The sequence below is a fragment of the Nyctibius grandis genome, chromosome Z (assembly GCF_013368605.1).
Source record: "Nyctibius grandis isolate bNycGra1 chromosome Z, bNycGra1.pri, whole genome shotgun sequence".
Taxonomy (NCBI): Eukaryota; Metazoa; Chordata; class Aves; order Nyctibiiformes; family Nyctibiidae; genus Nyctibius; species Nyctibius grandis.
In genome coordinates this window covers 25,171,084-25,197,715 of record NC_090695.1, presented here as the reverse complement: position 1 = coordinate 25,197,715, position 26,632 = coordinate 25,171,084, and the positions used below count along the sequence as shown (strand labels likewise).

Sequence of the window (26,632 nt, the reverse complement as noted above, 5' to 3'; positions counted from 1 at the left end):
TTACAGAGGACTGATATAGTGCAGTTCTCAGCACAGATTCAACACAGTAGCCTTGAATGCTGCTCAGACAGCTACAATTGCAATACTCTCCAGACACTCCAATTTTTAGCCAGGATATGAAAGCGGTTTGCCACAGTAGCGACTGAGAAATCTCAAGGGGGAAAAAAAAAAAAAAGTAAAACCATGCTGTACTTTTGTAGAATAGTGTACGTCCTAGAATGACATTTTGCTCTATCACATGTTACAGGTTAAACCTTGGAGTTGCCCAACAGCACCCTGGCGAGACCAAGCGCAGATGCTGGTTGAGGCCGTTAGCAGATTTCGAGCACTTCCAGCCCCAAGCCCGATACATGCAGGCCCCGAGCTTAACACCCCGGTTCTCTTCGGGGGTTTCTGGTCATCCCTCAGCTTCTCTCCGACGCTGCCTCCCTGCCACGAACCGCACTAGCCCCGACTGACGATTACGGCTCCGCCTCCGGAGTTTCCCGCCCGCCGCAGGTTGTACAGGCCCGAGGCCCTGCCCGCCCCGGCGCGTCGCCTGGCAACCACAAGCCGCTGTCAAGCGCATGCGCATCCCTCGCGCACTTCCGGCTTCTCCCGGTGCCTTCCGGGTTGTGCCGCGCTCCTCATCCGGGGGCCAGTCCTCGCGCGCCGCGGGGAAACTTTTCCTGCAGCGGCGCCGCTGGGTGAAGCTCGCGCGCGCGAGGGGAAGGCGCGCGCCCCCGCCACTGCTGCCCTCGCGCCCGGCTGGGCGCCATGGCCGGGGGCGGCGAGCGGGGCCGCGGCCGCCGCTTTGTCCCAGGCGCCTGGCGGCGGCCGGCCGGCGGGCGCTGAGGAGCGGGCGGGCATGGCTTCCCCGCCCGGCAGGGCCTCCCCGCCCGGCGGCGAGCAGCGGGCTCTGCGGGAGCGGGTGGCGGCGCTGGAGGCGGACCTGGGCGCCTGCCGCGGGCAGCTGGAGCGGGCTCAGCGCCGGCTGCGCCGCGCCGAGTGCCTGTGCCGCGAGGCGCGGGAGGGCAGGGAGGCGCTGAGGAGGCAGGTAGGCCCCCGCCCCGGGAACCGACTCCCCCGACCCTCTGTCCCCCTCCGGGCCGGGCGGCACCCGGCCCCAACCCTGTCAGGCATCCCCGCTGCTGTCACCTCCCGACCCCGACCGGGTACCCCCCGGCTTGTCGACCCCCTCCACCCCCGCCCCCGTCTTGCCCCCTCCGCCCGGGCTGAGCTCACGGGGCAGGCGGGTCCCGTGCTTCTCGGAGCCCGCCAGCCTCTCCTAGCCTGCGGGACTCCAGAGACCCCCGAAAGTGGTGCTGTTGCTGGCTCGAGTTTGCTGTCCCGTTTGGCTGGACAGGTGATGGTGGTGGTGAGAACGATAACAGCTTCTCAGCCACAGTTAGTTTCGCAGTCAGAAGGAAAAACTACGTTTAGCCAAAGGAAAGAAGGTTAATAAACAAGGTGAGGTAAAGGATGAGTGGAAGAACTGCCCCATGGATGCTTATGGCAAAATAGGGAAGTTCCATAAATGCCGCAGTTCGTCACCACAGAACAGGGGTAATTGCTTGAAATCCAACTTTTCAGGGTGGGCATCTTAAAAATAACCTTGGTTAACTTTTTCCTCCCAAGTGCTTGCCTTTATTATACCCTTTGTGAGCAGAAATTATGTTTTGCATTATGCCAACCATTCAAGTAGAAAATTGCCGCCTGCAAAACAAAGATCAATTGAAATACCTATGATGTAGTTACGTTTTGTTTGAATTACAGAATGTAAAATAGGCCCATATTCTTTTCTGACGTCGACCCCTAAAATACAGTGTTCTGTTCTGTAACATGCTGTTTTTCTTTCAGGTTGAAGAGCTCACTAAGGAAATCCATGACAGGAAGGAGAAAGATATGTCTAGTGTAGAAGTACAGACAGAGGACTATGCTGCGTGGTCACAAGCAGGTAGAGAGGGTGGTGATTGCTAAAACAGAGAAGAAGAAGAGTATCGAGAAGAGTATCTTATTTTGAATTTCTTTAATATAAAATACATTTCAAGTCTGTATCCTTAGCTGCATTCAACTCAGTAACCTGACATTGTCTTTTGGACCATTTCCTATTTATTCAAGCCATTCCTTTTAGACCAGGATAAAATGTAGCATGGACTGTAGTAGAATTCTGCCATAGTAATCGGTTACATAGTAATATCATATGTTACACACATACATGTTTTACCAATTTTTAAAGTACATTAAAACAAGACATAATTTGTTCAGTAAGAGTAGAATAAATTCAAAGCAGAGGCACTACCTAATAATTAATTTTCATTAGACTACTTATATGCATAAATTTCCAGTTTAATATTTAGGATCCTTAAACTGCATTGTGTAAACTATTGCTTTGCTAATCTATGCAACTTCAACTTTTTTTCCCCCCCTGCAGATTATTACTACTATGAAAATTATTACAATCACACTGATACTCAGGATTGTGCATCTGAACTGCAAGTGCAGCACGATCATGGAACTGAAGGCACTGAGCATGATTCCACTGAGGAATTGCAGACAGATGCTAATATACCTTTAAGGATGGATAGCACCGAAGTTGTAGAAGGTGGAGAAGAGGAAAATTTCATCCAGAATTCACAGGTTATAGAACTGTTCGGTGTTTTACCAATTTTGAAGTCAGCACTCTATTAATATTTCATTTCATTTAAAAGATGTGCTTTTGGTCTTGATGTCATAATATGAAATTATTTTTTTGTGATGGTGTGGTGCTAATGATAGCAGACAAACATCCTTGTGCTCTGAAACTAGTTCTTTCTGTAGTATGTTCCAAGTGTAATATACCCCTAGGTCTGTTTTTTTTTTTAAAAAAAAAAGCACATTCTAAAACATATGTCCTACATAGCCTGGAAGCACGGCATTTTTTAATCAGCAGAATATGTTCAATATGGCCATGCTGACTGTCCTCAAGTATACTTTTTTTCCTCCATTGATATAAGGAGGCAACATATACGGAGAAACAAGTTGTTGGGGGGTTTTATTTGTTTATTTTGTTACGAGTTTTTTTTCCTCCTGCTATCCAGCCTTCTCTTAGATCACTCACTTCATCTTACTCACTTAACTGATTTTGTGCCTTAGCATCTAGCAACTGAAATGGAATGGAGAGCAGAAACCTGTTTGAGGAATGTGCTGAAAGAAACTGACTGTGTATATTTTTAACGTGAACCACTTTTGAAAAAAGGTTGGGGAAAACGAAAGGATGAAGTGTTGGCCCAATTGAAATCCGTAGGAGTTTATCAGTAAACTACAGCTAGATTTTTGCTGTCTTGTTTAATTGTTCTTGAATCAATCCAAATCCAGAGAGCACTAATTAGTTTTATTTAAAATAGGGCATTGTGAAATGCTAAAGAACCGAGGAGGTTGTTTGTAGAAGAAAATTCAATTTCTTACTTTCTGGTATCAGGAAGCAGAAGATACTTCAGTACCAGAGAGTTCTTTGGCAGAGAGCTTGAGAGCTGCTGCAGAAGCTGCTGTTTCACAAACTGGATTTATTTACGATGAAAATACAGGATTGTATTATGACCATAGCACTGGATTCTACTATAATTCGGTAAGGATCGTTTTCAAAACCCTTCGCATTTTTTCTCTGTTGCGAAGTTTTAGTAGTAAATGTTGATGTGAGCAAAGAACTAAGATCCAAGCTGACTTTATGATTTGAAGAACGTGTTACTGAAGCCAAACAGTAATGGAAGTTTGTTAATTAGTTGTTGAATTATTTCAGTCAAATTAAAGACAGCAGACTAAGATATAAATTTAGATTTTCATTCAGTTCTTTTTGATGTCTTCTAGGTCTTTCACTTGCTTGTCATTGTGGAAATTTTATACTGTAAAGCTGCTCTGTAACTCTTTCAGAATTAAAAGCTTGAGCTAGAAGATTAGTTGTTTAGAAAAAGACAGATTGCTGAACTAAGTCAGTGGCTTCTCCACAGTGAAAAGTGTGTTGAGAGAAAATACACAAAATACTTGTACTTTTACTTGAGTATGGTTACCAACTAGTTTGATGTTACGGGAAAGAAAATACTTCCTTAAAAAAAGATGTCAGATGATGGATCAAAATTTCATAATGGTTAATTTCTGCTATACATTTTTCATAAGAGAGCTTTTGGAGAGGTTTTCTTTTTGTCCTGTGAGGTATGTGTATATGTACATGCTTATATAGATAGATACGTGCACTGTCACAAATCCCAGTGGAACTATTATGATGAAAACAGAGGTTTTTGTTTGCAGCATTGCATTCAACTCAATTAAAAAAAAAAAGCGCATGTGGTACACAAAACTGCTTGTTTTGTTTTCAGGGACACTTCTGTACTTAATTTTTGAAGTCTTAAATGATACATTATTTTTGACATAGTTTGTGGATTTAGTTGGATACATAAATGTTCAGGGCTATAGATTACAGTTTATGGTACAATTAGACAAAAGGATATATTTTCTTGTTCAGTAACTGTTCTGAATTACAGGAAATGTTCTTGTACTGGGTTTACTGGCAAGGTTTTGGTAGTGGGGTTGGGGGCTGCATAAGTGAGAAGCTGTCAGGGGCTGCCTGGACGTGGCCAGTTCCACTGCAGGACACAGCTGAGCCCATCAGAGAAGCTGGTGGTGCCTCTATGAAAGCATGTTTAAGAAGGGGCAAAACACTGCACAGTGGAGTGTGTATGTGGCGGAGACGGGGAGAAAGTTGGGGGAGTGTGACAAACAACCCTGTGAACACCAAAGTCAAAGTAGAAGGAGTGAGAGGAGGTTCTCCAGGCCACTGGGGCAGGCAATTCCCTGCAGTCCATGGAAGAGGACCATGCTGGAGCAAATATCCACACAGCAGTCTGTGGAGGACCCCACAGCAGAGCAGCTCCTTAAGGAGCTGTGGCCTGTGGAGAGATCATGCCAGAGCACATTCCCTTGGCCAGAGCTGTGGCCTGTGGAGGACCCACACAGGAGCAGTCCTTGAAAGACTGCAACCCACAGGAAGAACCCATGCCTGGGCAGGGGAAAAGTGTGAGAAGGAAGGAGCAGCAGAGAGGAACTGTTATGAACTGACCACAGCCCCCTACTTTTCATCTCCTTGCACCGCTCAGGCAGGGGGAAGAAAGGTAGAGGACTTGGGAGTGAAGGAGTGAAGCAGAACTTGGGGAAAAAAGGAGTGGGGATAGGTGTTTTGTCTTTGTTTCTCATCTTCCAGCACACTTTTCACCGGCAATAAATTAAATTTATTTTCACCAAGTTGAATCTGGCTTGCCCATGATGGTGATCTCCCTGTCTTTATCTTCATCCATGAGCTTTTCATGTTATTTTCTCCCCTGCTCCTGTTGAGGAGGGGGATTGAGGGAGCAGCTGGGTAGGCACCTGGTAGCCAGCCAGGGTCAAGCCACCACAGTTCTTCAGTACATTTGAGTATCTTTTTGTTTAAACTTAGTATGTGGCTCTTTATTAAGTGGGTGTTTCTTTGAAAAATGTATTTATTGAAGTAACGATAACATTGTTCTTTATGTTTCTTATAAAGGAAAATCAACTGTATTATGATCCAGCAACTGGAATTTACTACTACTGTGATGTGGAAAGCGGCCGATACCAGTTTCATTCACGAGTGGATCTGCAGTCTTACCAGGCTTCTGGTACTCAGCACACCAAGGATAAAAAAGGGAAAAAGAAGAGAAAAGAACCAGAGCGGATTACTGCAAATGAGGATAAGGTAACTTTAAAACTGACAGATAGAAAATGCAAAACCTGGGTTATTTTTCATGATGCAATTTATGAGTTGTGGGGTTTGGTTTTATGTAGAGCATCTATGCTTATTTTGTGAAGGATTCAAACATCTTTAAACTATATACAGCAAGTTCCTAACATGTAGTTAGTGTTCAAATAATTTTTGCAGTGAGTGACTTAAGGATGAAACTTTAAACTTGGATTCCCTTGCTTTTTCAATGTTGTTTTATTACAGTACAACTGTATAGATGTCTGAAATGGAGTGTTGGTGAGGCTCTCTGATTAGCAAGCACAGTAGGATGAATTCATGGTACTGTGTGGACTGCATTTACGTCAAAAATTCAGTGTTACCTCAGTGTCTTGGTTTTAGGGTTTTGGCTTGTGTTCTTTTGTTGTTGGCTGTTGTGTTTTTTTTTAATTCACGTGATGAATCAAAAAATGACTGAAGGTTTTGAAAATTCACACACACCCCACCCCTTCTCTGTGACTCTGTATTCCAAAGCTCATTCCTTTGACATTTTACTGTATCTGTACCATCATTTGGGATTGATGAAATGTCTGTGAAGTTCTAATTCTTTGCATATTATGCTCTTCTGTTGATATTTTATTTGGTCTATACATTTTTGTTGTCCATAGTGTGTGGATAATCTGTACATCTTAATAAATGCCCATTGTAATTAACTTGTATTTTAAGTTATAAAAAACGTAACTTCCTTTCTGTTGTTTTTCTGATAGCTAAGAAAGCATACCATGTAATATATAGTGACTGCCTTGAAAAACATTACTCACTCCTAAACACCAGAATTTTTATTGTAACACAGCTGTTAAACTTCAGGACAGATTTTCTTAATGAACACCATTATTGATGTTGCATCAGATTTATATAGTCCTATTCTGCAAATTTGTTTTATTATTTAAGATTTAATTGAATATATTGATTTCTTTAGTTTGCAGTGCTCCTTAGTTTGCATTTTTCAAAGCTATTGCTTTAACCATTGCATAATTTAATTATGTAGGCCTAAGTCAAGCTGATGGGTTGAAATCTGAAATAATTATGTTAGTGTGCAGGTACTTTTACATAATAGTTACGTATCAGAGTTTAAAAATTTTGTATCAGGAGTGAGGTCTTCTGAAAGATTTGAAAACGGAAACTTTACATTAAGAATGCACGAAGGTAGAATGGATAGTAGTAGTTGACGGATTACAGATTTTATGAATAGATTCTGGCTAATGTGAGAATGTCTGCTCTTTGAGGAAACTTCATGTGAACCATTCCGTTCTGAAATCTTGAGGTGGATACTTAGCAACACTGAGTATAATGATCCTTTAGCCTTAAGAGAGGGGAGGTAATGCAGTTGAAGCTAGGAGTTTTACTAGCATTCTGGGCATGCTGTGTGCAACTGCTGAATTAGCATTCTGCCATTCTCAAAAGGCATTATTAATACAGAACTTTATTCATCATGTATCAGGAAAGCATCACAGAAAGCTTGTAGGAATAAGCCTTTATCATATAGTGCAATTAGTAAATCTTTTAAATTTAGTTCTGTGATGAACATGTTGACCTAAATCAGCAAGTGTATTTATAAAAGTTCTGTGGCATATGTAGGTCTGACCTAATAACATTGACTACTTTTCAGGATCCAATCACAATCCACTTCTGTCATCTGATTATACTAGAAATAGCTACTTGTCTACAGCTTATTTTATATTGATAAAATATTTTTATATAGATGGTCTTGTTAACAAAATTTTTTGTGTGAAGCCTGCGCAGTCACAAGGTAGGAGGTAAACATCTACTTTTTCTGATGTGTTTTATTGATAGTGAACTGAGTATTTTGCTTTATTTATGAATTAATTTGTTTGACCAACAAGATAACAGGACAAATATTTAAAACATATTCTGTAGTGCACAGATCTTTGCTTCTGTGAAGAGTAAGTGAAGGTTAGTATCATAGTAAGAATCAAGGCCTTTTCTATTTTTTTTAAACAATAAAAGGGAGAATACAAAGTGATACTTAAAACAGTTACTCTCCACTTTAAACTTCAAAAGTAAAAGAATGCCTTTTTGTCAGTGTACTTTTATGTAAATGCATTGTTAGATTTAGAAAAAACAAAGCACCTTACTGTCGTATTTTACGTAGCTGAGTTAAATACTTTATTCTTGTTGTGTGGTTCTTAATCATATAAGAGATTCATGTGTTAGTTTAAAAACAAACTATGTCACATTAGAATAAAAGATTGAGATCTATTAGAATAAAATATTATAGATTTTCTGTTATAAAACTGAAAAAATAGCTTGAGCTGCACAATCCAGTTCATAGATACCTGGTATTTCTTGGCAATATTATTATTGTCCAGTTTAGTCTAGTTTTGGGAAAAGCACTAATTAGTTCATGCTAGGTATTGTATTATTTACATCCTAAAACAAACCCGAAAATGCCTGGTTTTAAATGGAACTTTGTAGCTGAAGTGTTGTGTGTTGAAATGCTTTCCTGCACACTTATGCCCAGCCTTCTCCCTTTTCCTTTCATTCCCTCTTCGACTCTTGCCAAAAAAAAATACAAACTTAAAATAAAACCTGTCCCTGAATACTGATGAAATTATTGTCCTGGTTTCGCTGGGACAGAATCATAGAATCAATTTTCTGTTCAGGAAGGCTGCACTTTTGAGAAGACTGCAGCACCCGATACGGTGGGAACAAAGTTGGTAAGACACTTTTTTTTAGATGGTGGGCAGCCATGGTATGGGGGTTCCCACAGTGATCAAGGCCGTTAGCAGTTTCGAGCTAGTCAGGTGCTAAAGCCAGGAGGAGCGAAAGCCAGGGCAGCTGGCCCAGGCTGGCCAACGGCAGTATTCTATACCGTAAGAACGTTTACAAGGGCAAGTAGTGACAGGACAAGGGTGAATGGTTTTAAACTGAAAGAGGGTAGATTTAGATTAGATATTAGGAAGAAATTCTTTCCTGTGAGGGTGGTGAGGCACTGGAACAGGTTGCCCACAGAAGCTGTGGATGCCCCCTCCCTGTCAGTGTTCAAGGCCAGGTTGGATGGGGCTCTGAACAACCTGGTCTAGTAGAAAGGTGTCCCTGCCTGTGGCAGGGGGGCTGGAACTAGATGATCTTTAAGGTCCCTTCCAACCGAAACTAGATGATCTTTAAGGTCCCTTCCAACCGAAACCATTCTATGATTCTATGATAAATGTCATGCTCACTGTAAATTGGAAAGTGTGCTGGGGACGGCCCCTCTCTTCAATGGTCGCCATCCCCGGAGGGTCTCGCCCGTCACTCTGCTCCCGAGGCCGCTCTCCCGTTCCCTGTGACCGTCGTGCTGTCGCTGGAGCTGTGGCACTCGCAGGGTTGGACATCGGGCATTTGCTGCTGGGAGCGTGCAGCTCGTGGCCACTGTATGGGCTGAGTGTAACGCTGTGTATTTTATATTAGCATTGGTATTAGTATTGGTTTTCTGATTTTATTAAATCTGCTTCCATTTTAACCCACAGATCTTCCTTTTCCCAGTTGCCTTTCTCAGCTGGGGACAGGGTCACTGGCTGACAGAACAGTGGTTATTGTTTAGCCCTGGATGTGGGCTAAACAGAGACAGTTTATTAAAATTGCGACAATTATTTTGAAGATTAGTACTTCATTATTTCTTTTGCTAATTGGTTATTAAATTATACAGCTAGCCTGAAAAATGCCTCCAAACATTGCCTAATTTCTTGACCAAAGTAGGTTTTACTCGACTTTCTTTTTCTACAGCCAGTACAAGTAGGAGAATGGTTTGATTTACTGCCTGATCTGTGGACCACTAATAGGGGTAAATAAAGCAATGCCAGGGTCTAATTCTGGGGATATTGTCGTACATCCCCGGAACATTATTATTTCTGGATGAAGATGAGGTCGTTTATAAGAATATGCATGTAAAGCGGGGGAAGACACTGAGCAGTAGTTACAGAACCTGAAGTACACAAAACACTTGTTAAACTTGTTTTCTTTCTTTTTCAGTTAAAAGATTAAATGTAAACAAGTATTGATAGACATTTAATATTACTTAAAAATTGCTAAATAAAAGAAATAAGGGAATTTAGCAGCTGCATTTATAGATTATCACAGCAAATATTTCCACATAGACAGTACTGGTAGCTATATAATTTTTACAAAAATTGCATGTGATTTTTGAATGACATTCCATTTAAACCAAAGTTAATATCTTTTTAATCTAAAAAATCGTGACTGGGCCAATCTGTTAACTTTCTGTTTCTGGTCACAGGAAGGTTTTTTAGTTGCCGTTTAGTTTGTAGCTTGTGTGAAGAATTTCATGTGCTCAGCTATCTTACAAGTGAGATGTCTGTTTATAGTGTCTGTTTATAAGTAGTAAGTTGGGATGCTTAACACTGCAGAAACGGCAAGTGTATTCTCCACAAATATTGCAGCATTCTTGTAAAAGCAATCTAAATCTGAGAATCTAAAGAATAAAATTAATCTGTTAAAATATTACTGTATTTTTAACAAGCTGAATTACCAAACAAGAAGATACTAGTGCCCATCTGGGAGAGGTGACGGGAGTGACAGGAATGGTGCCTGAAGACTGGAGAAAGCAAATGTCACTCCAGTCTTCAAAAAGGGCAAGAAAGAGGACCTGGGTAACTATAGACTGGTCAGCCTCACCTCTATCCCTGGAAAGGTAATGGAACAACTTGTCCTTTGTGCTGTCTCTAGGCACATCAAGGATAGGGGGATCATTAGGGGCACTCAACATGGCTTCACCAAGGGGAACTCATGCTTAACCAACCTTATAGCCTTTTATGAGGACATAACCTGGTGGATAGATGATGGTAAAGCAGTGGATGTGGTCTATCTTGATTTCAGTAAAGCGTTTGATACAGTCTCCCACAGCATCCTTGCAGCTAAACTGAGGAAGTGTGGTCTGGATGATCGGGTAGTGAGGTGGATTGTGAACTGGCTGAAGGAAAGAAGCCAGAGAGTGGTCGTCAATGGGACAGAGTCCAGTTGGAGGCCTGTATGTATCTAGTGGAATCCCTCAAGGGTCGGTACGGGGACCAGTACTATTCAATATATTCATTAATGACTTGGATGAGGGAATAGAGTGCACTGTCAGCAAGTTCGCTGATGACACCAAACTGGGAGGAGTGGCTGACACACCAGAAGGCTGCGCAGCCATTCAGAGGGACCTAGACAGGCTGGAGAGTTGGGCGGGGAGAAATTTAATGAAATATAACAAGGGCAAGTGTAAAATCCTGCATCTGGGCAAGAACAACGCCATGTATGAGTACAAGTTGGGGACAGACCTGTTGGAGAGCAGCGTAGGGGAAAGGGACCTGGGGGTCCTAGTGGACAGCAGGATGACCATGAGCCAGCAGTGTGCCCTTGTGGCCAAGAAGGCCAATGGCATCCTGGGGTGTATTAGAAGGGGTGTGGATACTAGGTCAGGAGAGGTTCTCCCCCCTGGTGGGGCCACATCTGGAATATTGTGTCCAGTTCTGTGCCCCTCAGTTCAAGAAGGACAGGGAACTGCTAGAGAGAGTCCAGCGCAGAGCCACGAAGATGATTAAGGGAGTGGAACATCTCCCTTATGAGGAGAGGCTGAGGGAGCTGGGTCTCTTTAGCTTGGAGAAGAAGAGACTGAGGGGTGACCTCATTAATGTTTATAAATATGTAAAGGGCAAGTGTCATGAGGATGGAGCCAGGCTCTTCTCACTGACATCCCTTGACAAGACAAGGGGCAACGGGTGCAAGCTGGAACACAGGAGGTTCCACTTAAATATGAGGAAAAACTTCTTTACAGTGAGGGTGACTGAGTTCTGCAACAGGCTGCCCAGAGAGGTTGTGGAGTCTCCTTCTCTGGAGACATTCAAAACGCGCCTGGACGCATTCCTGTGTGACATGATCTAGGTAATCCTGCTCCGGCAGGGGGATTGGACTAGATGATCTTTCAAGGTCCCTTCCAATCCCTAACATTCTGTGATTCTGTGATCTGCTAAAATGAATGTACTTCTAATTGCAAAAAAACAGTGGAGGGGGATTCTCATGCTTAGTATCTCCTGAAGAATTTTCCTTATTTATACAAGAACTTTCTTTAAAGAAATCCTTTCTTTTCAGTCACCAAACTTCTATATTGCAAACAGTTTTCTTTTGACTTGCATGCTGCCCACGTGCTTGCTTTTAATAGACGATCAGGAATTTTATTTGCCAGGATGAAGTATTAGATAGCCTCTGTGCAGCTCGCATAAAGGGTCGGTGGAACACTTCGGAAATCAGTTCTGATAGCTTTTTGTAGTGGTAGGCCAAAAAAAAAAAGTGGGGCAACAAATACCATATTATCTCCTGTAGAAGAAAAACCTTTAAATAAGTAAATTTGGAAAAGTTTAAAAAAAAAAAACCCAACCAAAAAAAACCAAACACAAGGTGGCATAAATGATAATGTGATCCCTGACCCAATATCTAGATCCAGCGCTTCCATACAGGTTGGAGAATAGACTGCATGCAGAAGTGATAATGTCGTTCTACTTGCTGGATTGGGGCAGTTAGAAATACATAGCAAAATTTAGGTACAGGGTCTGACATATGCCATTTTTTTTCCAGAAATTATTTTTACGGTTTATTCTTAAACTACTGTCTAATAAATTTTATTTCAGCATTGTGCTCAAAATTAACTTCCGGCATATTCTTTTCCATTAGATGCATTCTAGCTACTTCTGTAGGAGAGACAAGGTTTTTGTAGTAGTTTCCCATAGAGCTCTTGAAGCAGTGACTTCTATTTTTTTTTATCATGTGTAGTTTACTTTTTGCTGATATTCATCCCATCTTCAGGTACGTCAGTTGACAGAAACCATGGCTAATCTGAAGATTTCTTCTTTTGGATTGGCAGCTTCTGGTGAAGGTAGAGTTGAAACACCAAACACATTAGTCCGTGGATGTTTACCTTTAATCTTGACATTTTTATTAAAGGAAAAATAGTATCTAGTAGTTGATGTTTAGATACCTATTTTCCTAAAGGAATTAATAATTTTTTTTTTATGCTATTTGATCAAAATCAGTTCACCTGCAAAGTAACTTTGAAATATATTTGAAACACTGTATAAGTAAAACATCTGAAGAAAACTTTGATGGCATTCTAGAATATTTGGGAAGAGACGTATTTAGCATCCCTGTATTAACATTCAGTGTCCTGACTAAACAAACTACATTCTTTAGGTAAGGCAAACTTATGTTTCTTGTATTTCAGAGCTGTCCACCGATGTATAAAATGGTTTCTTTATGATATAGGAAGAGCTTTACTCTTTCTCTGGCTTTTAATTAGATTTTTTGCATTGGAAATTCGAGTATTGTGTAGGGTGGAAGACAGTAACTGAAGTACTTGTGAAATGGTGCTAGCAAGTATTAGGTGCTTTTGCATAGTTACATTTTCATACATGCCTCATATGTTCTGTGTTAATACTAGTAGTCATATGATCGAAAAGGATTTCTTCAGCACAAGTAAAGACCCCCTGAAATGCTTTGAGAATACAGTCAGCATCCCCAGACTTAATGTTTAGACATCATCAAGATGTTTAATACAGATCTGTGAAATCATAAAGTGCTCAAAATTCATATTCGTTAGGAATGCAATTTAAAAATCCTCTATTTTTTACAAGGATTTCTAAATGCGAAGATTAGATTTTTATCAGTACTTAACAGAACTATTTAGTTTATTTGCTTTCTTGATAGATAGTTGTAGTAATAGTGGGAAAAAATACAGAAACTGCTGAGAACAGGCTTAATGGTCATATTGGCAGAATGTATGTAGAGAATCCTTGGTTTGTCTGTAAGAGTGTTTTTTAAAATTCCTGTTTTCAACCCAGAACAGAGAGTCTACTCTAGTAGCTAGGCTTTGGAGCAGCACCTTTTTATTTTCTAGTTTAGATTTCGAGTTTAGAATATCTGAAGTGATGCCAAAAATGAGTATCACTGGAATCACTGTGGAGAAAGAGCTGAGTGGTTGGCACATTATGCCTGGGCGTCAGTGCACCACAGTCATCTGTTGCTTTGCTTCAGTTGTGATTTGAGTAGACTATTTAGTTTCTCTGTTGTCAGATTAGATTAGTAAAATGTTGGTAGCTTGCAGTATTATGGGACGAAATACATTCAGGATTGCAGAGCACCTTGGTGTGTCGGGTATCAGTCTAACATCCATACCAAACATAGACAAAGATAAATACACTGGAAAAAGATCATTCATAAAAGCAAAAATCAGATTTGCCAAAAAGATTTCTAACGGAATTAATATGTCTGACATGTATGAACTGTGTAGTCCTACTTTTGGCAGGATTGCTACATCTGTTATTTAAAATAAACAACACTAGGCAGTGACCTTGTGATCCTGTTGCTTCCTAGTTCCAATACTTAGAGGATTCAGGGAGGAGGGCTAGTGCACTATAGAGAAACCCTAAACAAACTGATAGTCCTTCAGTTAAAGCATGAGGTCTTTTAAAGTTTGCTGATTCTTCCTGAGAATCTGCTGTCTTACTGAAAGTGTTTCAAAAGTACACCGTAAAGTCCTATCCAACAGCTTGACTGCTGGCTGAGAGGAATTCTTGTGTTTGTCTTACAGCTGTGCCACTGATAAGTTTTTACAATTCTGAAAAGTGAAAGTGCTTTAAATTCCATGATGTTAACATTCACATTAATTCATGTATCTTGAAATGTAAAATGCTCTATAAGAAAACTTACTGAAAAAAACCAAGAACGTTTTTTATTTTAACTGCTGTGTTGCAATATTTGGTACAATTCAGGGCAATTGAATGCATTCATTCTGAATCCAGGATGGGAAATAACTTAAAATCTGAGATTTTATTTATTTATCTTTTAAAGCCATTTGTGTGGGTTTTTTTCCCTTTTTTTTTTTTCTTTTTTTAAGATGGTCATCGGGGCTACTAAATTGAGAATCAGATTTTCAAGGTACTCTGGTAAAATTCATATGAAACTGTAGATTTCTCAGTTAAAAAAATGTTGATGTTCTGATGAAATCAAGTGGCCATGGAAGAACCTTCAGTGATCTAATCTGGTATTCAATGGAGAAATTTGTTGCAGTAGAAAATGGATTCTCAGTAGAACTGTTCCACGTAGCATAAATTAAACTTCTCTACAGTATCTTGATGAAAGGCTTTGTTAAAGTCACAATTTTGAAAGGAGGAAGAACAGGTCATTAGGCAAGCATGGGTGGGCATTACAGATATTCTGGACCATTGTGGAAAAAAAATGAGAAGACAAAAACAGGAGGAAGATGTGATGAAGATCAATTGAAGAACTTTTAAACAAGTTGCAAGAATTGAGTAGAGAGGGACAGAAGTAAGTGTCATAAAAGCAAACCGGGAAAATATACAAGATGCTGTTGTACAAGTTTCAAAGTGAGGACAAAGATCTTAAGCTTTGTGTGAGAAAAGAGGAAGGAATAAGTGAAGTTTAGAAGAGGAGTGCAGTCACATCCAAATAGAAGATGGTCTCAGTCATGTCTAATAGGATGTGAAAATGTTTCTACCAAATGTTCTGTTGACTGCATGTGCAAAACTTTCTGGAAATTTAATCACCTTAATAGTTGTAAAAATAATTCTTCCTGTGAAGAATTTACTTCCAGGCTGATAGCAGACTTTAGAATAACTCAATCTGTAAAGAATGTAACGTTCTATAACTCCCCTCCAGGATTTGGACACAGAAGAGCAGAAATCATCTAGCAGTCTGAATTGCTTTTCCACTACTGAGCAAGTAAGTTCTGCTGAAGAAGAGTCGTCTCCAAATATAAGAAAGAAGACTAAAATGGACACAAAACCACGAAACAGTGTAACAGCCAAAGAATCAGTTTCTACAGACAGTATAAATTCACATTCACGCAAAAGTACGCCAGATACTGCAGCATATACAGATGACAGTAGAACAGCAGACACAGAGAGTGAGCCGGAAGAAGGTGAAATTACAGATTCTGAGTGCGAAGCCTACAGCAGTGAGGATGAAGTAACAAGTGAAGAAACTGCTGATTCAGAAGACTCAGAAAATGAAGGTGAATTATTGTGGCTTTTATGTATGATATTATTGTATTTTTTTCAGGAGCCTATTAGAACAAACTACAAGAAAACAGTTTGGATAATTAAAAAAAAAATAAAATAAAAGCATGTGACTTGAGATGCTTTGAATTAAGAAGTGCTGTTTGTTACCAGTATTTATTTCCTTCTCTTTACTTGCACAGTAGCCAGAAGTAAGTAGTGCTGTTTTCATAAAAGCTCTTTAGGGGTATATTGTCCTGTGCTTGTGTAGAAGCCTCAGTGGTAGAATAAGATTTGTTTAGATTAGGATAGTGACAGGAGAAATGGAAGTCTATTGTTAAAATAGAGGTTCTAGTACAGAACTCACAGGAATTCTGTGTATTAACTCTCTTCAGTTAATGTATAATATTCCTGATACTGTTCATAAACAATTAGGTATAATTCAATGTAAGATGGGTCCACTTGATGGGTCCACTTGGGTCACTTGGTTGTGAAAAGGATGAACATGGAGTGCTCAGTACTATTTGAAATCCTATTTTGTGTGTATTCCAGTGGCAACATGTAAGAAATGGGTATAGAGAGGAAACCTGTGTACTGTTTTGTACCAAAGAAAGTGTTCTACTCAGTCCTTAAGAGGTCCTCAAGAACTGAATAGTCTTTTGCAAAAAAAAAAAAAAATATAGTAACTTGTGAAAAGCTTAATACAACCAATTGGAACTATGTATATGCAAAGGATATTCCAAATCACAGAATGAAATACAACCTATAGAAGTCTGTACTGCAGCCTGTGCCCTGCTCACAGTTAAACAGTCAGTTTGTTTATTCTGTTTTCATTACTTTACTCAACTGCTCAGATTCTGAGTGATTAATGCCATTCAAAAAGTGCTTGCTACATCAGGCTTTCAGATTAAATTTCCTTCTGTTACTGTTTTCTAATAATTCTGCAGTAATGCTGGAGTAATAAAAACTGTAGAGAGTTTCTCTTCTCTGAGTACCTTTTGAGCTAGTGTCTTCCCATCTTAACATGTCTATTTCTAGCTGAGATCATTGGAGACTGACAGTGCAAATTCCAAGAAGAGAATTCATGTTAGAGTATAATTCCTTATCAGATATTGAGGCAAAAAGCATATGCATCTATAGGCTCATCTATTTTTTTTTCTTATCTGCATTGGTGCGTAGTGCTAGTAAGAGTAAAAACTAGTAAAATTACATTTGACGTAGAAATTATCAAATATAAAGTTCTGCATGCATTACATTTGTGATGTGGTGAACAAAAAGGTGCTGCCTTTTCTCAGAGTAAAATTGTATTCTAATCTGTTATGACTAATGGTCCATAAATTTATAATATGCTAGTAAATTCTGTGAATGTATTTATATTTTATTGCTGTAACTAAACCGTTGTGCACATGTAAATAACCAGAATTAGGAAAACATTTTTAATACTTTAGTGTGCAGTCAGAAAGCCTTTGAAACAGTAGTCTCATCAAAGTTTTCTCTCAGATGTGCTTATACATCTCTTTTTCTGAAAGTTGCATGGGATTCAGCCATGACTGAATGACTGAATGTGTATCAGTTGTTTGAAAGCTATGGACTATAGGGTAATTTGTTGGTAATAACAGTATTTTTTTTATAATTACAGATGAAGAAAAGATCTGGCCTCCTTGTATCAGAGTAATTGTAGTAAGATCACCAGTTCTACAGACTGGATCACTTTATATTATCACAGCTGTGAAACCTGCTACAATTGGAAGGTAAAACTGAATGGAATTTGTTATATATATACATCTGAAACTGTACCTTGCTTTGAAAGCTGTGGAAGCCACTCAGGATTGCTTGTCCCTACTCTTCACGCTTGTCCTCCTAGCATGCAGCAGTGTGATGCACTCTGAGTTAGGTTAGCCCATAGTAACAAATATAAGTCATGTCACGTAACGTCATGCTTGCTGTGATGACAGCACAGGCAGTTAATGTGGCTCAGCAGGGATGAAAATCTGTTATTGATAACTTGATCTTGTGTCTGAGTCCTAATGGCAGTATAGCTGCATTCTTTGAAAAGTGTTGTTTTCTATAAAGCAAGTAAACTTTTTTTCTGGGCCACTAAGGTAACTTGTTCAGAAATGGAAGAACACACTTCAGAAATTCAGGATCACAAGGAAACATATCCTGGACTTCCTCACACATTCAAATTCCAGTAGGGTTGGTTCATCATTTTTAAATAATAAGTTGGGTTTTGTGCTAGCCTGTATGCATTCTTCCCGTTCTAGTATGTAAAAAAAAATAAATCTGTTTTATTCATTGTGGATGATGAATTTAATGCTTTCTTCCATGCTTACTGAAAACCTCACCTCCTTTCAGCTGCTTTTCTCTAATGCTGATAGATGTGTTTTGATTTGCTCTTACAGCTGGAGTTTTCTAGGTACATTTATGTGAAGATTAAGAGATGACAATTCTGCTTGCAATTTGCATATAGGTCCTTTGCTAGCTCCATTGCTTCTTTACCCCATAGTATAAGAAACTAATACACAGATCTTTTCATCTTACTGCAGAGTTTTTGACAAAAAAAAAAAATCTATACAGATTATTCTTTCATTGCTTATATTACCTGCATAATGCTACCAAGAATTCAACTTCAGCATTGAAGATTGATGCCAAGATGCACTGAAGAGCCTGAAGGATGCAGAGTTCAGACTATTATTTACAGGTCTTGTATAAGTATAAAAGTTCAGATAAAAATGTCAGGTTTATAGATAAAAATTTAACAGTACATCTTTATCATACATTCGTTGCCCACTGTATATAGTTTATAGATGGAAGAAGGGACCTGAAGCAAGTCTTGACATTGTGCATATAGCAATACTGTTTTACATCTGTAAACCTCCCTAATAGCTTAGAAGAGAAACATGGTATTAAGGTTCACCTGAAATACACTTTTTGTGAGCCACTTATTAGATCTATTTCTATTTTATTGTGATTTCTGTATCAACTTGCCTTTCCAGAGAAAAAGATGTTGGACACACACTTCAGATTCCTGAAGTTGGAGTCAGTAAGGTAACTCTTGTTTCTGTCTGCTGAAAGGTAGATCAGCATATGAATGAAGCTTTAGATTCCATGGCTTTTAAGTTTTGCAAAATTTTATGTTAATTTTTTAAGGAACTTTTAGAATGAGATGTGGGTTTACCCACATTTGAAGTTAGAAAAAGAAAGCATATGGTATTTTACTGAACAGGAATTTAACACGAAGAGCAGTGTGATTTCAAAGTCTAGAAAAGCAAAATATTTTTTAAATTGGAGTTTTACTAATCCACAGTGCAATGCATAGTAAAAAAAATATGCTTTGAATCTTGAATTTCTTAGTTATTGAACTTGAGGAAAACTTATTGCTCTGTGAAGTACTAATGGTATATGAAATATTGATGTCAGCTAGTTAGAACTTTGTCATAAAGTAATCCAACCCTTGCAGTTCAGCTCAGAGCAACAGGTTTTATTTTATTTTTCTTTAAGGCAACTGTATAAATATATAAGTGATATACAAGGAGTTTGAAAATTTAATAGAATTTCTTTCAGTGATAGATTGTAAGGGAAAACTTTTCTTATGGTTAACAAAGGTTAAAGATAAATGATGTGCTCTGTTTTGCTTAACACAGACCATAAATACAGCACTCTTAATAAAAGAAAATGTAGATTGACAAAGCCATGTCATCCAAACAAAAAAAAATTGATAAAAACATGTGCAAATGCAAGTATCTGAAATACACTTTACTATGTCTGTTCCAGATGATAGTTCTGATTAATCAGGCATGTACCGTATTTCATACTGAACAATTCCCAGAGCAAATCTTTCCCTGCTATTTATGACTTTTTCAGGCGTGTATTTGAAATTGGGTGCAAAAAGAAGCCAAAAGGCTTTTTTTTCTGTAATGTTACCATTTTAGTACTTCATGGGTACATGACTGTTGATATAAGAAGTCATTTCGCTTTGCAGATAAGGAGCCAAAGGCTGGAAGATAAATGACGTATCTGTAGAAACAAAAAAGTTAACCACCAGTTTTTCCTCACTATTCATAGTTAATAGCTGTGGACCACTTTGGCATTTGCTTTTCTTGAGTGTAAAGTGAGAGTTAAAAAAACAACACTACACCCTGCAGATTTAGTGTCTTTAGAAGTAGTTTGGGTTCATCCTATTCAATAAAAAAGAGGTAGAAATTAAATTATCTATTGAATGATCTAGTGAGTCTCCACCATTATGGGAGTATTCCTGTTGTAAATGCTAGTCAATCTATAAAATATTATTTTGATTTTTTTATTACTGAATGTAGCAACTGCTATTGCTCAAAGATAAGAAGAGATTTAGTTTTAAATGAACATTCTTCCCAGACTGACTTGTTTTTTTTTTCTCCACGATAGCAAAAGTGATCCTTGCTTGTCAAATTTTAAACTGTCACTTTTTTAGACTTCTGATTTTTACTGGGAGTCTTAGTAGGCCACAGAAGTTTATATTTTGGTTTGCTCAGTGGCCAGTTTTGGAGGTAGTATATATCTTCACGAGTTTGGCCAGGAGATGTGTTTCCTGTGTTCTGTGTGGGCTTGGGAGCAATACCTATATAGAATTGCAACAACAAAACAAACAAAAAATTTAGGTTGTTAGTCTCAATATCAGAAAATATATAAAAGGAACAGCAAATGATGGCTAGTCATTGTGTCCTGGGCATTAAGATGCAGGTGAAGGTGAATTACGTGACATTTACAAACACATGACATTTAGGGAGCTATTTCAGATATGAAAGACCAAGTAACCTGAAGCTGTAGAATGAGATCAGATTTTTTTTTTAATTGAAAGAGAAAAAATTGAGTTGCTGTAACATACCTTACAAGAAAAAAGCCTTTTATTTATAAGAACAGTTAAAAATGCTATATTACTTAATCTTGCAGTCCAAGCATACTTGCCACATTGGAAGTATATACTTTTTCAGAACTGAATCAGTTTAAGATCAAAACAGTTATGTTATTAATAGTATACTTTAGCTCATGCTGTTGTGGCCCATTCATTTACATTTCACATGGATGAAATCATGAGGTGTGGAATACTTCATTAACTTAAGAGTACCAGAGTCACTCATTTAAAAGACCTCAAAATCTTACTTTAAAATAGCATATAAATTGTGAAGTATTTGCTTAATAAGAACATTTCACTTAGACTTCTATTTATCAGTTTCATGCAGAAGTATATTTTGACCACGATTTGCAAAATTATGTTCTTGTGGATCAAGGCAGTCGGAATGGAACAGTTGTTAATGGAAATCAGATTCTCCAGGTGAGTACCTGTTGTTATAATGCTGTGTATGTTGCAGAAAACTGTAGTCATGGTAATTTTATGTATGTTATGGCAAATCACTAACAACGTCATTGTACAGCTTCTTTCATACATTAGTCTCTTCCTTGGTTCCCTTCTGTTTTTAGGGCCACTTAAAATGCTTCAGTTTGTATTAGGAAAAATCCACTATGGTTGCAGTTGCTAGAATGAAATACCCACTGTAGTTAAATACTTGCCTGCATTTGGGAGACCATGCTGAATTACTAAATTATGAGCTGTGTTCATGAAATAGAGTTCATGCTTTTCATTAGTAACTAATTAACATGGCTGCCAAAACTTTCTTTTGCTATAGCCTAAAACAAAATGTGATCCCTACATCTTGGAGCATGGAGATGAAGTGAAGATTGGTGAAACTGTGCTTTCTTTTCATATACATCCTGGCAGTGATACTTGTGATGGATGTGAACCAGGACAAGTCAGAGCACATCTTCGCCTGGACAGGAAAAAGGAATCTTCTGGTTAGTCATCTTATCATGGGATGTGTTTTTCATTATGCCTCTTTATAAACATAATATGACTTCAGTTTTCTTACAATTTTCTTGCCAACTGGGAATAGTTCTACAATACATTATGAAGTAGTTTCTTCTTGGTATATGGGTCTATGTGTAATAATGTTAGAACAAAAATTCTCACAGTTGTCTTATGTTTCAAAACATTGTTACATGATTACTTAGAAATTCAGTCTTGTGTTCTTCCTTTTAGTTTGCCCGGCATTTAGCAAAGAAGAGAGAGAGTTAGTCAGAAGAAAAGCATTAAAACAAATATGGGTAAAATATGGTTTACAGGTGAGTTTACAGCAGAAGTTCATTAAGTATTTGAAGTCTACATGTACTTTGTGATTCCTATTTTAAGCCACAGACTTCAGTGAATAAGGGAAGTTTTCAAATGCACTCAAGTTTAAACTTGAGCCCTGGTAGTTTAACTGAAGCTTGTCTTTTGTACACTACATAATTATTTACAAACCTCTACAACAATATGATGGTAACAGGGCATGAAAATAATGTTAGAAGTTTAGGATAAGAAGATCCATTCCAATGTGTACAAGATTCCTCATCCTTTTGAGGTTAAGATTTCTTAAGACATTTCTATTTTTATTTCTGCAATTTAAGTTTGCACTAAATTGGAGTGCTGTCTTTTATTTGGAAAGGAAAAATAATGATCAACTGAAAAAATGATGGAAGGAAGAGGGAAAGTTTTTAAGTTTTTAAGTCCGCTTTGCAATAGAAGAATGCCAACGTGAATATACAGGCAATATAGTATATAAGTATTCAAGTTATTTCTGGTTTAGAGATTATTTTAACTATGGGGTTACATCCAGCACTTATAGGAAGTATTCATGTAGAAAAAAGAATGCCATAGTTTCTCTCAAATTCTTCAGCTACCAAAATAATACCAGTATGGAATCTATATATGTGCTTAGTTCTGTCACCTATTCTGAAGAAATAGTTGCTGAGGAACAGGCTAAATGTTTAAACAAAAAGCCAGTGGCATGTCCACGTGGTTTTCTGCTTAATATGGAGAGATTGCGTCTTCATACCAAGAGAAGATTCAAGAGAATCTGTTGATTTATTTACAGCCTCTGTGAAATTAATGAATTTGGCAATATTACATTATTATGTGATGATGGCAATAACATACCTTACAAGATATGGCTGTAAGGTAAGAAACTACTAAATGAGATCTATAGTTCTTTGTTACAAGATTTAGAATTAATGAAATAGGCTGCAGGTGCCTTACTTTTGGAGGGAAGCAGTGAAGTTACCAAAATAAAGAAAAGGGCTTTCTTTGTCTTGATGAAATTTAATCTGCTTACAAAGAACACAGAGTATGAAAACAACAAAGCAGTGAAGAATCCAAAGTACAAAGACAGAGCAGGAAAACGCAGAGACACCATTGGAAGTGAAGGAACCTTCCAGAGAGATGATACTCCAGCTTCTGTTCATATGTAAGTTTGGGGGGGAGGGGATTCTCCATGTCCTTCTCTAGTGAAATCTTAAAAAAAACACTGTAAAGTATCAATTAGTTACTAGGATAGTTTGTTAGGTTATGAATTACCTGTATATAATGTGTTAGGAGAGCTAGATAATAGCAAGCTATTCTCACTTCCCAGTTCATGTGCTCTTTTTATTAACTCCTCACCTTCCATACAGAATTCAACTTGGCAGTAAGGATGCTTAGATCACTTCCTTACCAACTCAAAAAATCAAGGAACTCCCCAGCTGCACTATTGACACCTTCAGTAGTATCTATTTTTTAAGCGTCTCAATTTCTATATTCCCTATCCAGTCCCAGTAATAGCACCCGTGCAACTTTTCCACCTGCAGTTTCTTTCACTGTCAATATCCAGCCTCTGATAGGACATGCATTTACATACCTCTTAAATGACACTTACTTCAGTCTTCCTCTTTAATTATTCCTTTGCTTTTGTAGTTGGGGTGGTTTTTTTTTAAGAAACATGAACTTGTAGGTGCTTGTAAATTAGTAAAAGGAAGTGTGAGACAATGAAATATGTGCCCTAGGATGATTTGGTGGTGAGGTAGCGATACTGCCTTTTCTCTAGTGCAGTCAATTTGCACCCACCCATGATACACCCATGCTGTATCTTTCAACTCCTAAACTAAGCAAGTAGTTCAGAAGGAGTTGGTTTTGACCAGAGGCTTGGAATAGCTTTGGTAACCGAAGATATTCATGGAAGAACTTGCAAAAAGTAGCACTAGGGTCTTCTGGACAGCTCTTGATGGAAGTAGGAACAGCATAGTAGTTGAGTCCTGGTTTCTAGAGCAGCATGCATGCACATTTCTGTCCTTCAGTGTATGAGTAGAGAGCATACTCTTTGTATTAATTCTTGCTTATCAGTTATCTTAAACTTTCTTCAAAGTGAAATCAGCAACAGCAACAAAGGACATAAAATGCTGGAGAAGATGGGATGGAAGAAAGGGGAAGGCCTGGGCAAGGATGGTGGTGGTATGAAGGATCCGGTAGGTCTTTCTGGTTTTTACTTGGAGCAAAAAAGGAATAGAAATGGTTTTGCCGTGAAAAATATATAGTTGTAAGCCTCTATTCACTTGGTACACTTCAAAATCGGTTAGGAAAGAATAATCTCACTAGGATGAGTATCAAATAGTTTTTACTTGATTAATGAAGTATTTTGAAATTTTTCAATTGTTTTGTCCCTTCAGTAGAAAATGCCAGTAATGTCTGTGTTAGGAAACTGTCACGGTTTAAGAGAACTAGCAAGGGAGGACAGACAGCTTCTAGCCATTGAATTAATAATCTCAGACTTTGAATACAAAGTCTGGAAGAAGATTGAAATAATTTTAAGTGATGAGAATTCAAGATGGGCTTATGGTGGAATTCTTCACTTTCTCTAAGGCTGATGTAGCACAAAAGTAAAGCTAGATGATGGGCCATGAAAGAGGAAAAGCTGGCTGAAGTCACAGTAGCCACCGAGTTCTGGGCTTCTGTGGCAGCCACGCTAGCCCCATTTTTGTCACCAGATATGTGTTGTCTTTTGGCAATAGCGCTGCTCAGAGCCACACCGTACTTTTTGTTGTCAGGCTACCCAGCACAAGGATCATACGCTACTCCCTCAGTGAGGAGTACTTCACAGTAATGTTAGTGGCAGGTGACATCGTTCAGTACTCTAGATCATAGTTCTAGAGGTGGTGATTTGACACATCATTTTAACAGTACTTTAGATGTCCATGTATGATCTAGGTATATTAGAACCTTAAAGAGAAGCACTTGGGGAGCAGGGTGGAATTAGTAGTATAAAATATGATTTAACATATTCAGAGTACCTAATTTGCTGTTACAATATTTAATGTATTTGACAGATCCACCTTCAGTTACATAAGACACATGCAGGTTTGGGTGCCAGTAGACCAGCCTCAGTTGAAGATGTTCAGATCATCCAGAGCAAGAATAAAAAGAACTGGGATAAAGCAAGAGAAAGGTTTGCTGAAAACTTCCAAGAACGTAAATCACAAAGGCATACACCTAACATTACGCCATGGGTTAGAGGGACTGTAGAGTAAAGTATCTGGTCCCACAGCAGGGTAATTCCTGTGTGTAAATAGTTGGGAGAGAATTTATTTTTATTCTTTTTTCTTTTGCTAAAGCAGAAGTTTGGTGATATGTAAAATACAGTTGTGGAAAAAATTATACAATATTAACTCTATTATGTTAATTGGTTTTCTGTAGTCTTCATGCTTTTATAAAAGCACATTTTTAATAAGAAATGAATGGAATTTAGAGGGATATTCAAATTGAAGTACTTGAAGGTGATTCTCATTGTGTTTTTAACACAATTCTTCGTGGAAAGTCAAACAAAACATCTGTTAAATATGATACCTTTAACATTTGAACAGTGGTTTAAAAGCAAACTAAAACAAACAAACAGAAAAAAAGAAAATCCCCCAGGCCCCTACTACATAGTATCATATTGCCATTTCCTCTCTTGTATGTTTATTCGTGATTGCCATGAAATGCTCAGCAAGAGGTACACCACTCTTAAATTCATACAGTTCAGTAGTAGTTACATGTCTCAGCTTACCTCAGGGGGGGAAAAATCTTGGTTTGAAATGATTCATCAGTACTGTTCAAAAATAAATACTGTACTCCACGAAATAAACTACCAGCATTGGTGAAGAAAACAATGTCCAGAGACAGCTTGTAGCAAAATTTTCTTCTGTGAAGAACTTGCTTGAGATTTGTTTAGTAAATCTATATCACGCCTTTAAAAGAGGAGGTATGTTGAGAAAACTGCTCTCTGTGTGTGTATTATTTATTAACTTCTTGTTCTTATACATCCATTGCTGGCAATGGAGTTTATGCCAGAAAAAAACCCAGACCAACCAAATGATTTTTGGTGAGGAAGAATTGCCAAACAGAAGCTAAAAGCTTGGTGTTTATTGCATTTCTTAAACACAATAAATCATTGTCACTTTAAGCAGTGTGCTTCTTGATACTATCTTGTGCATATGCTGGATAGGAGTGCTCTTCTAAAATGAGAAAACTTGAATGCCATTTTAGTCAAGTTAAAGTTCTGATACTTGTCCAAGTAAAGGAGAAGATTTGGTAGTCTCACCATCTATTGGATCATACAGGCAACTGGCAAGTACTGTTGAGTAAAACCAGGACAAGCTGCTACCTATTTATCTTTAGACACGTACAATATAAAGCAAAATACTCAATCTGTGTTATTTAAATCATTAAACCACACAAGCTTAATCACCTGAAGCACACCTTACTTCAGCAGTATAGAGTTGAAGGTAGTTACGAGCACTCTGAATGCCTGCAGCAGTATTGCTTAATTTAATTAAAATCAGTTCACTGTTTGCCTTTGTAAGTAGTTATTTTACTGTTTTAGTGATAGTTATGAATCATTGGGTTACTTTGCTGTTGCATTCCTTTATATTGACAACTTCATGTTTTCAGAGGTTACCTATTTCTAGCTGTGAAAAAAAAATTGTTCAGTATGCAACAGCTACA

The 26,632-nt window shown here is 38.4% G+C and overlaps 1 protein-coding gene across 1 annotated transcript; it reads left to right on the top strand.

Annotated features, from left to right (window-relative positions):
- The first annotated feature begins 832 nt into the window (after window positions 1–832).
- AGGF1 (angiogenic factor with G-patch and FHA domains 1) lies at window positions 833–25,797 on the top strand. The gene is made up of 14 exons (XM_068423835.1): window positions 833–1,036; window positions 1,840–1,936; window positions 2,414–2,619; window positions 3,440–3,586; window positions 5,534–5,722; window positions 15,431–15,785; window positions 17,408–17,519; window positions 18,765–18,816; window positions 20,978–21,079; window positions 21,432–21,597; window positions 21,842–21,924; window positions 22,957–23,084; window positions 24,018–24,117; window positions 24,976–25,797. The coding sequence occupies exons 1-14, from the start codon at window positions 848–850 to the stop codon at window positions 25,174–25,176; spliced, it is 2,127 nt and encodes a 708-aa protein (XP_068279936.1). The 5' UTR covers window positions 833–847; the 3' UTR covers window positions 25,177–25,797.
- The last annotated feature ends 835 nt before the right edge of the window (window positions 25,798–26,632 follow it).

Excerpts from the sequence above, each read along its gene's own strand:
- AGGF1 (XM_068423835.1), top strand. The coding sequence starts at position 848 with ATGGCTTCCCCGCCCGGCAGGGCCTCCCCGCCCGGCGGCGAGCAGCGG. Across the intron at positions 3,587-5,533 it reads CTGGATTCTACTATAATTCG|GAAAATCAACTGTATTATGA; the intron begins GTAAGGATCGTT and ends TTTCTTATAAAG. Across the intron at positions 5,723-15,430 it reads TTACTGCAAATGAGGATAAG|GATTTGGACACAGAAGAGCA; the intron begins GTAACTTTAAAA and ends ACTCCCCTCCAG.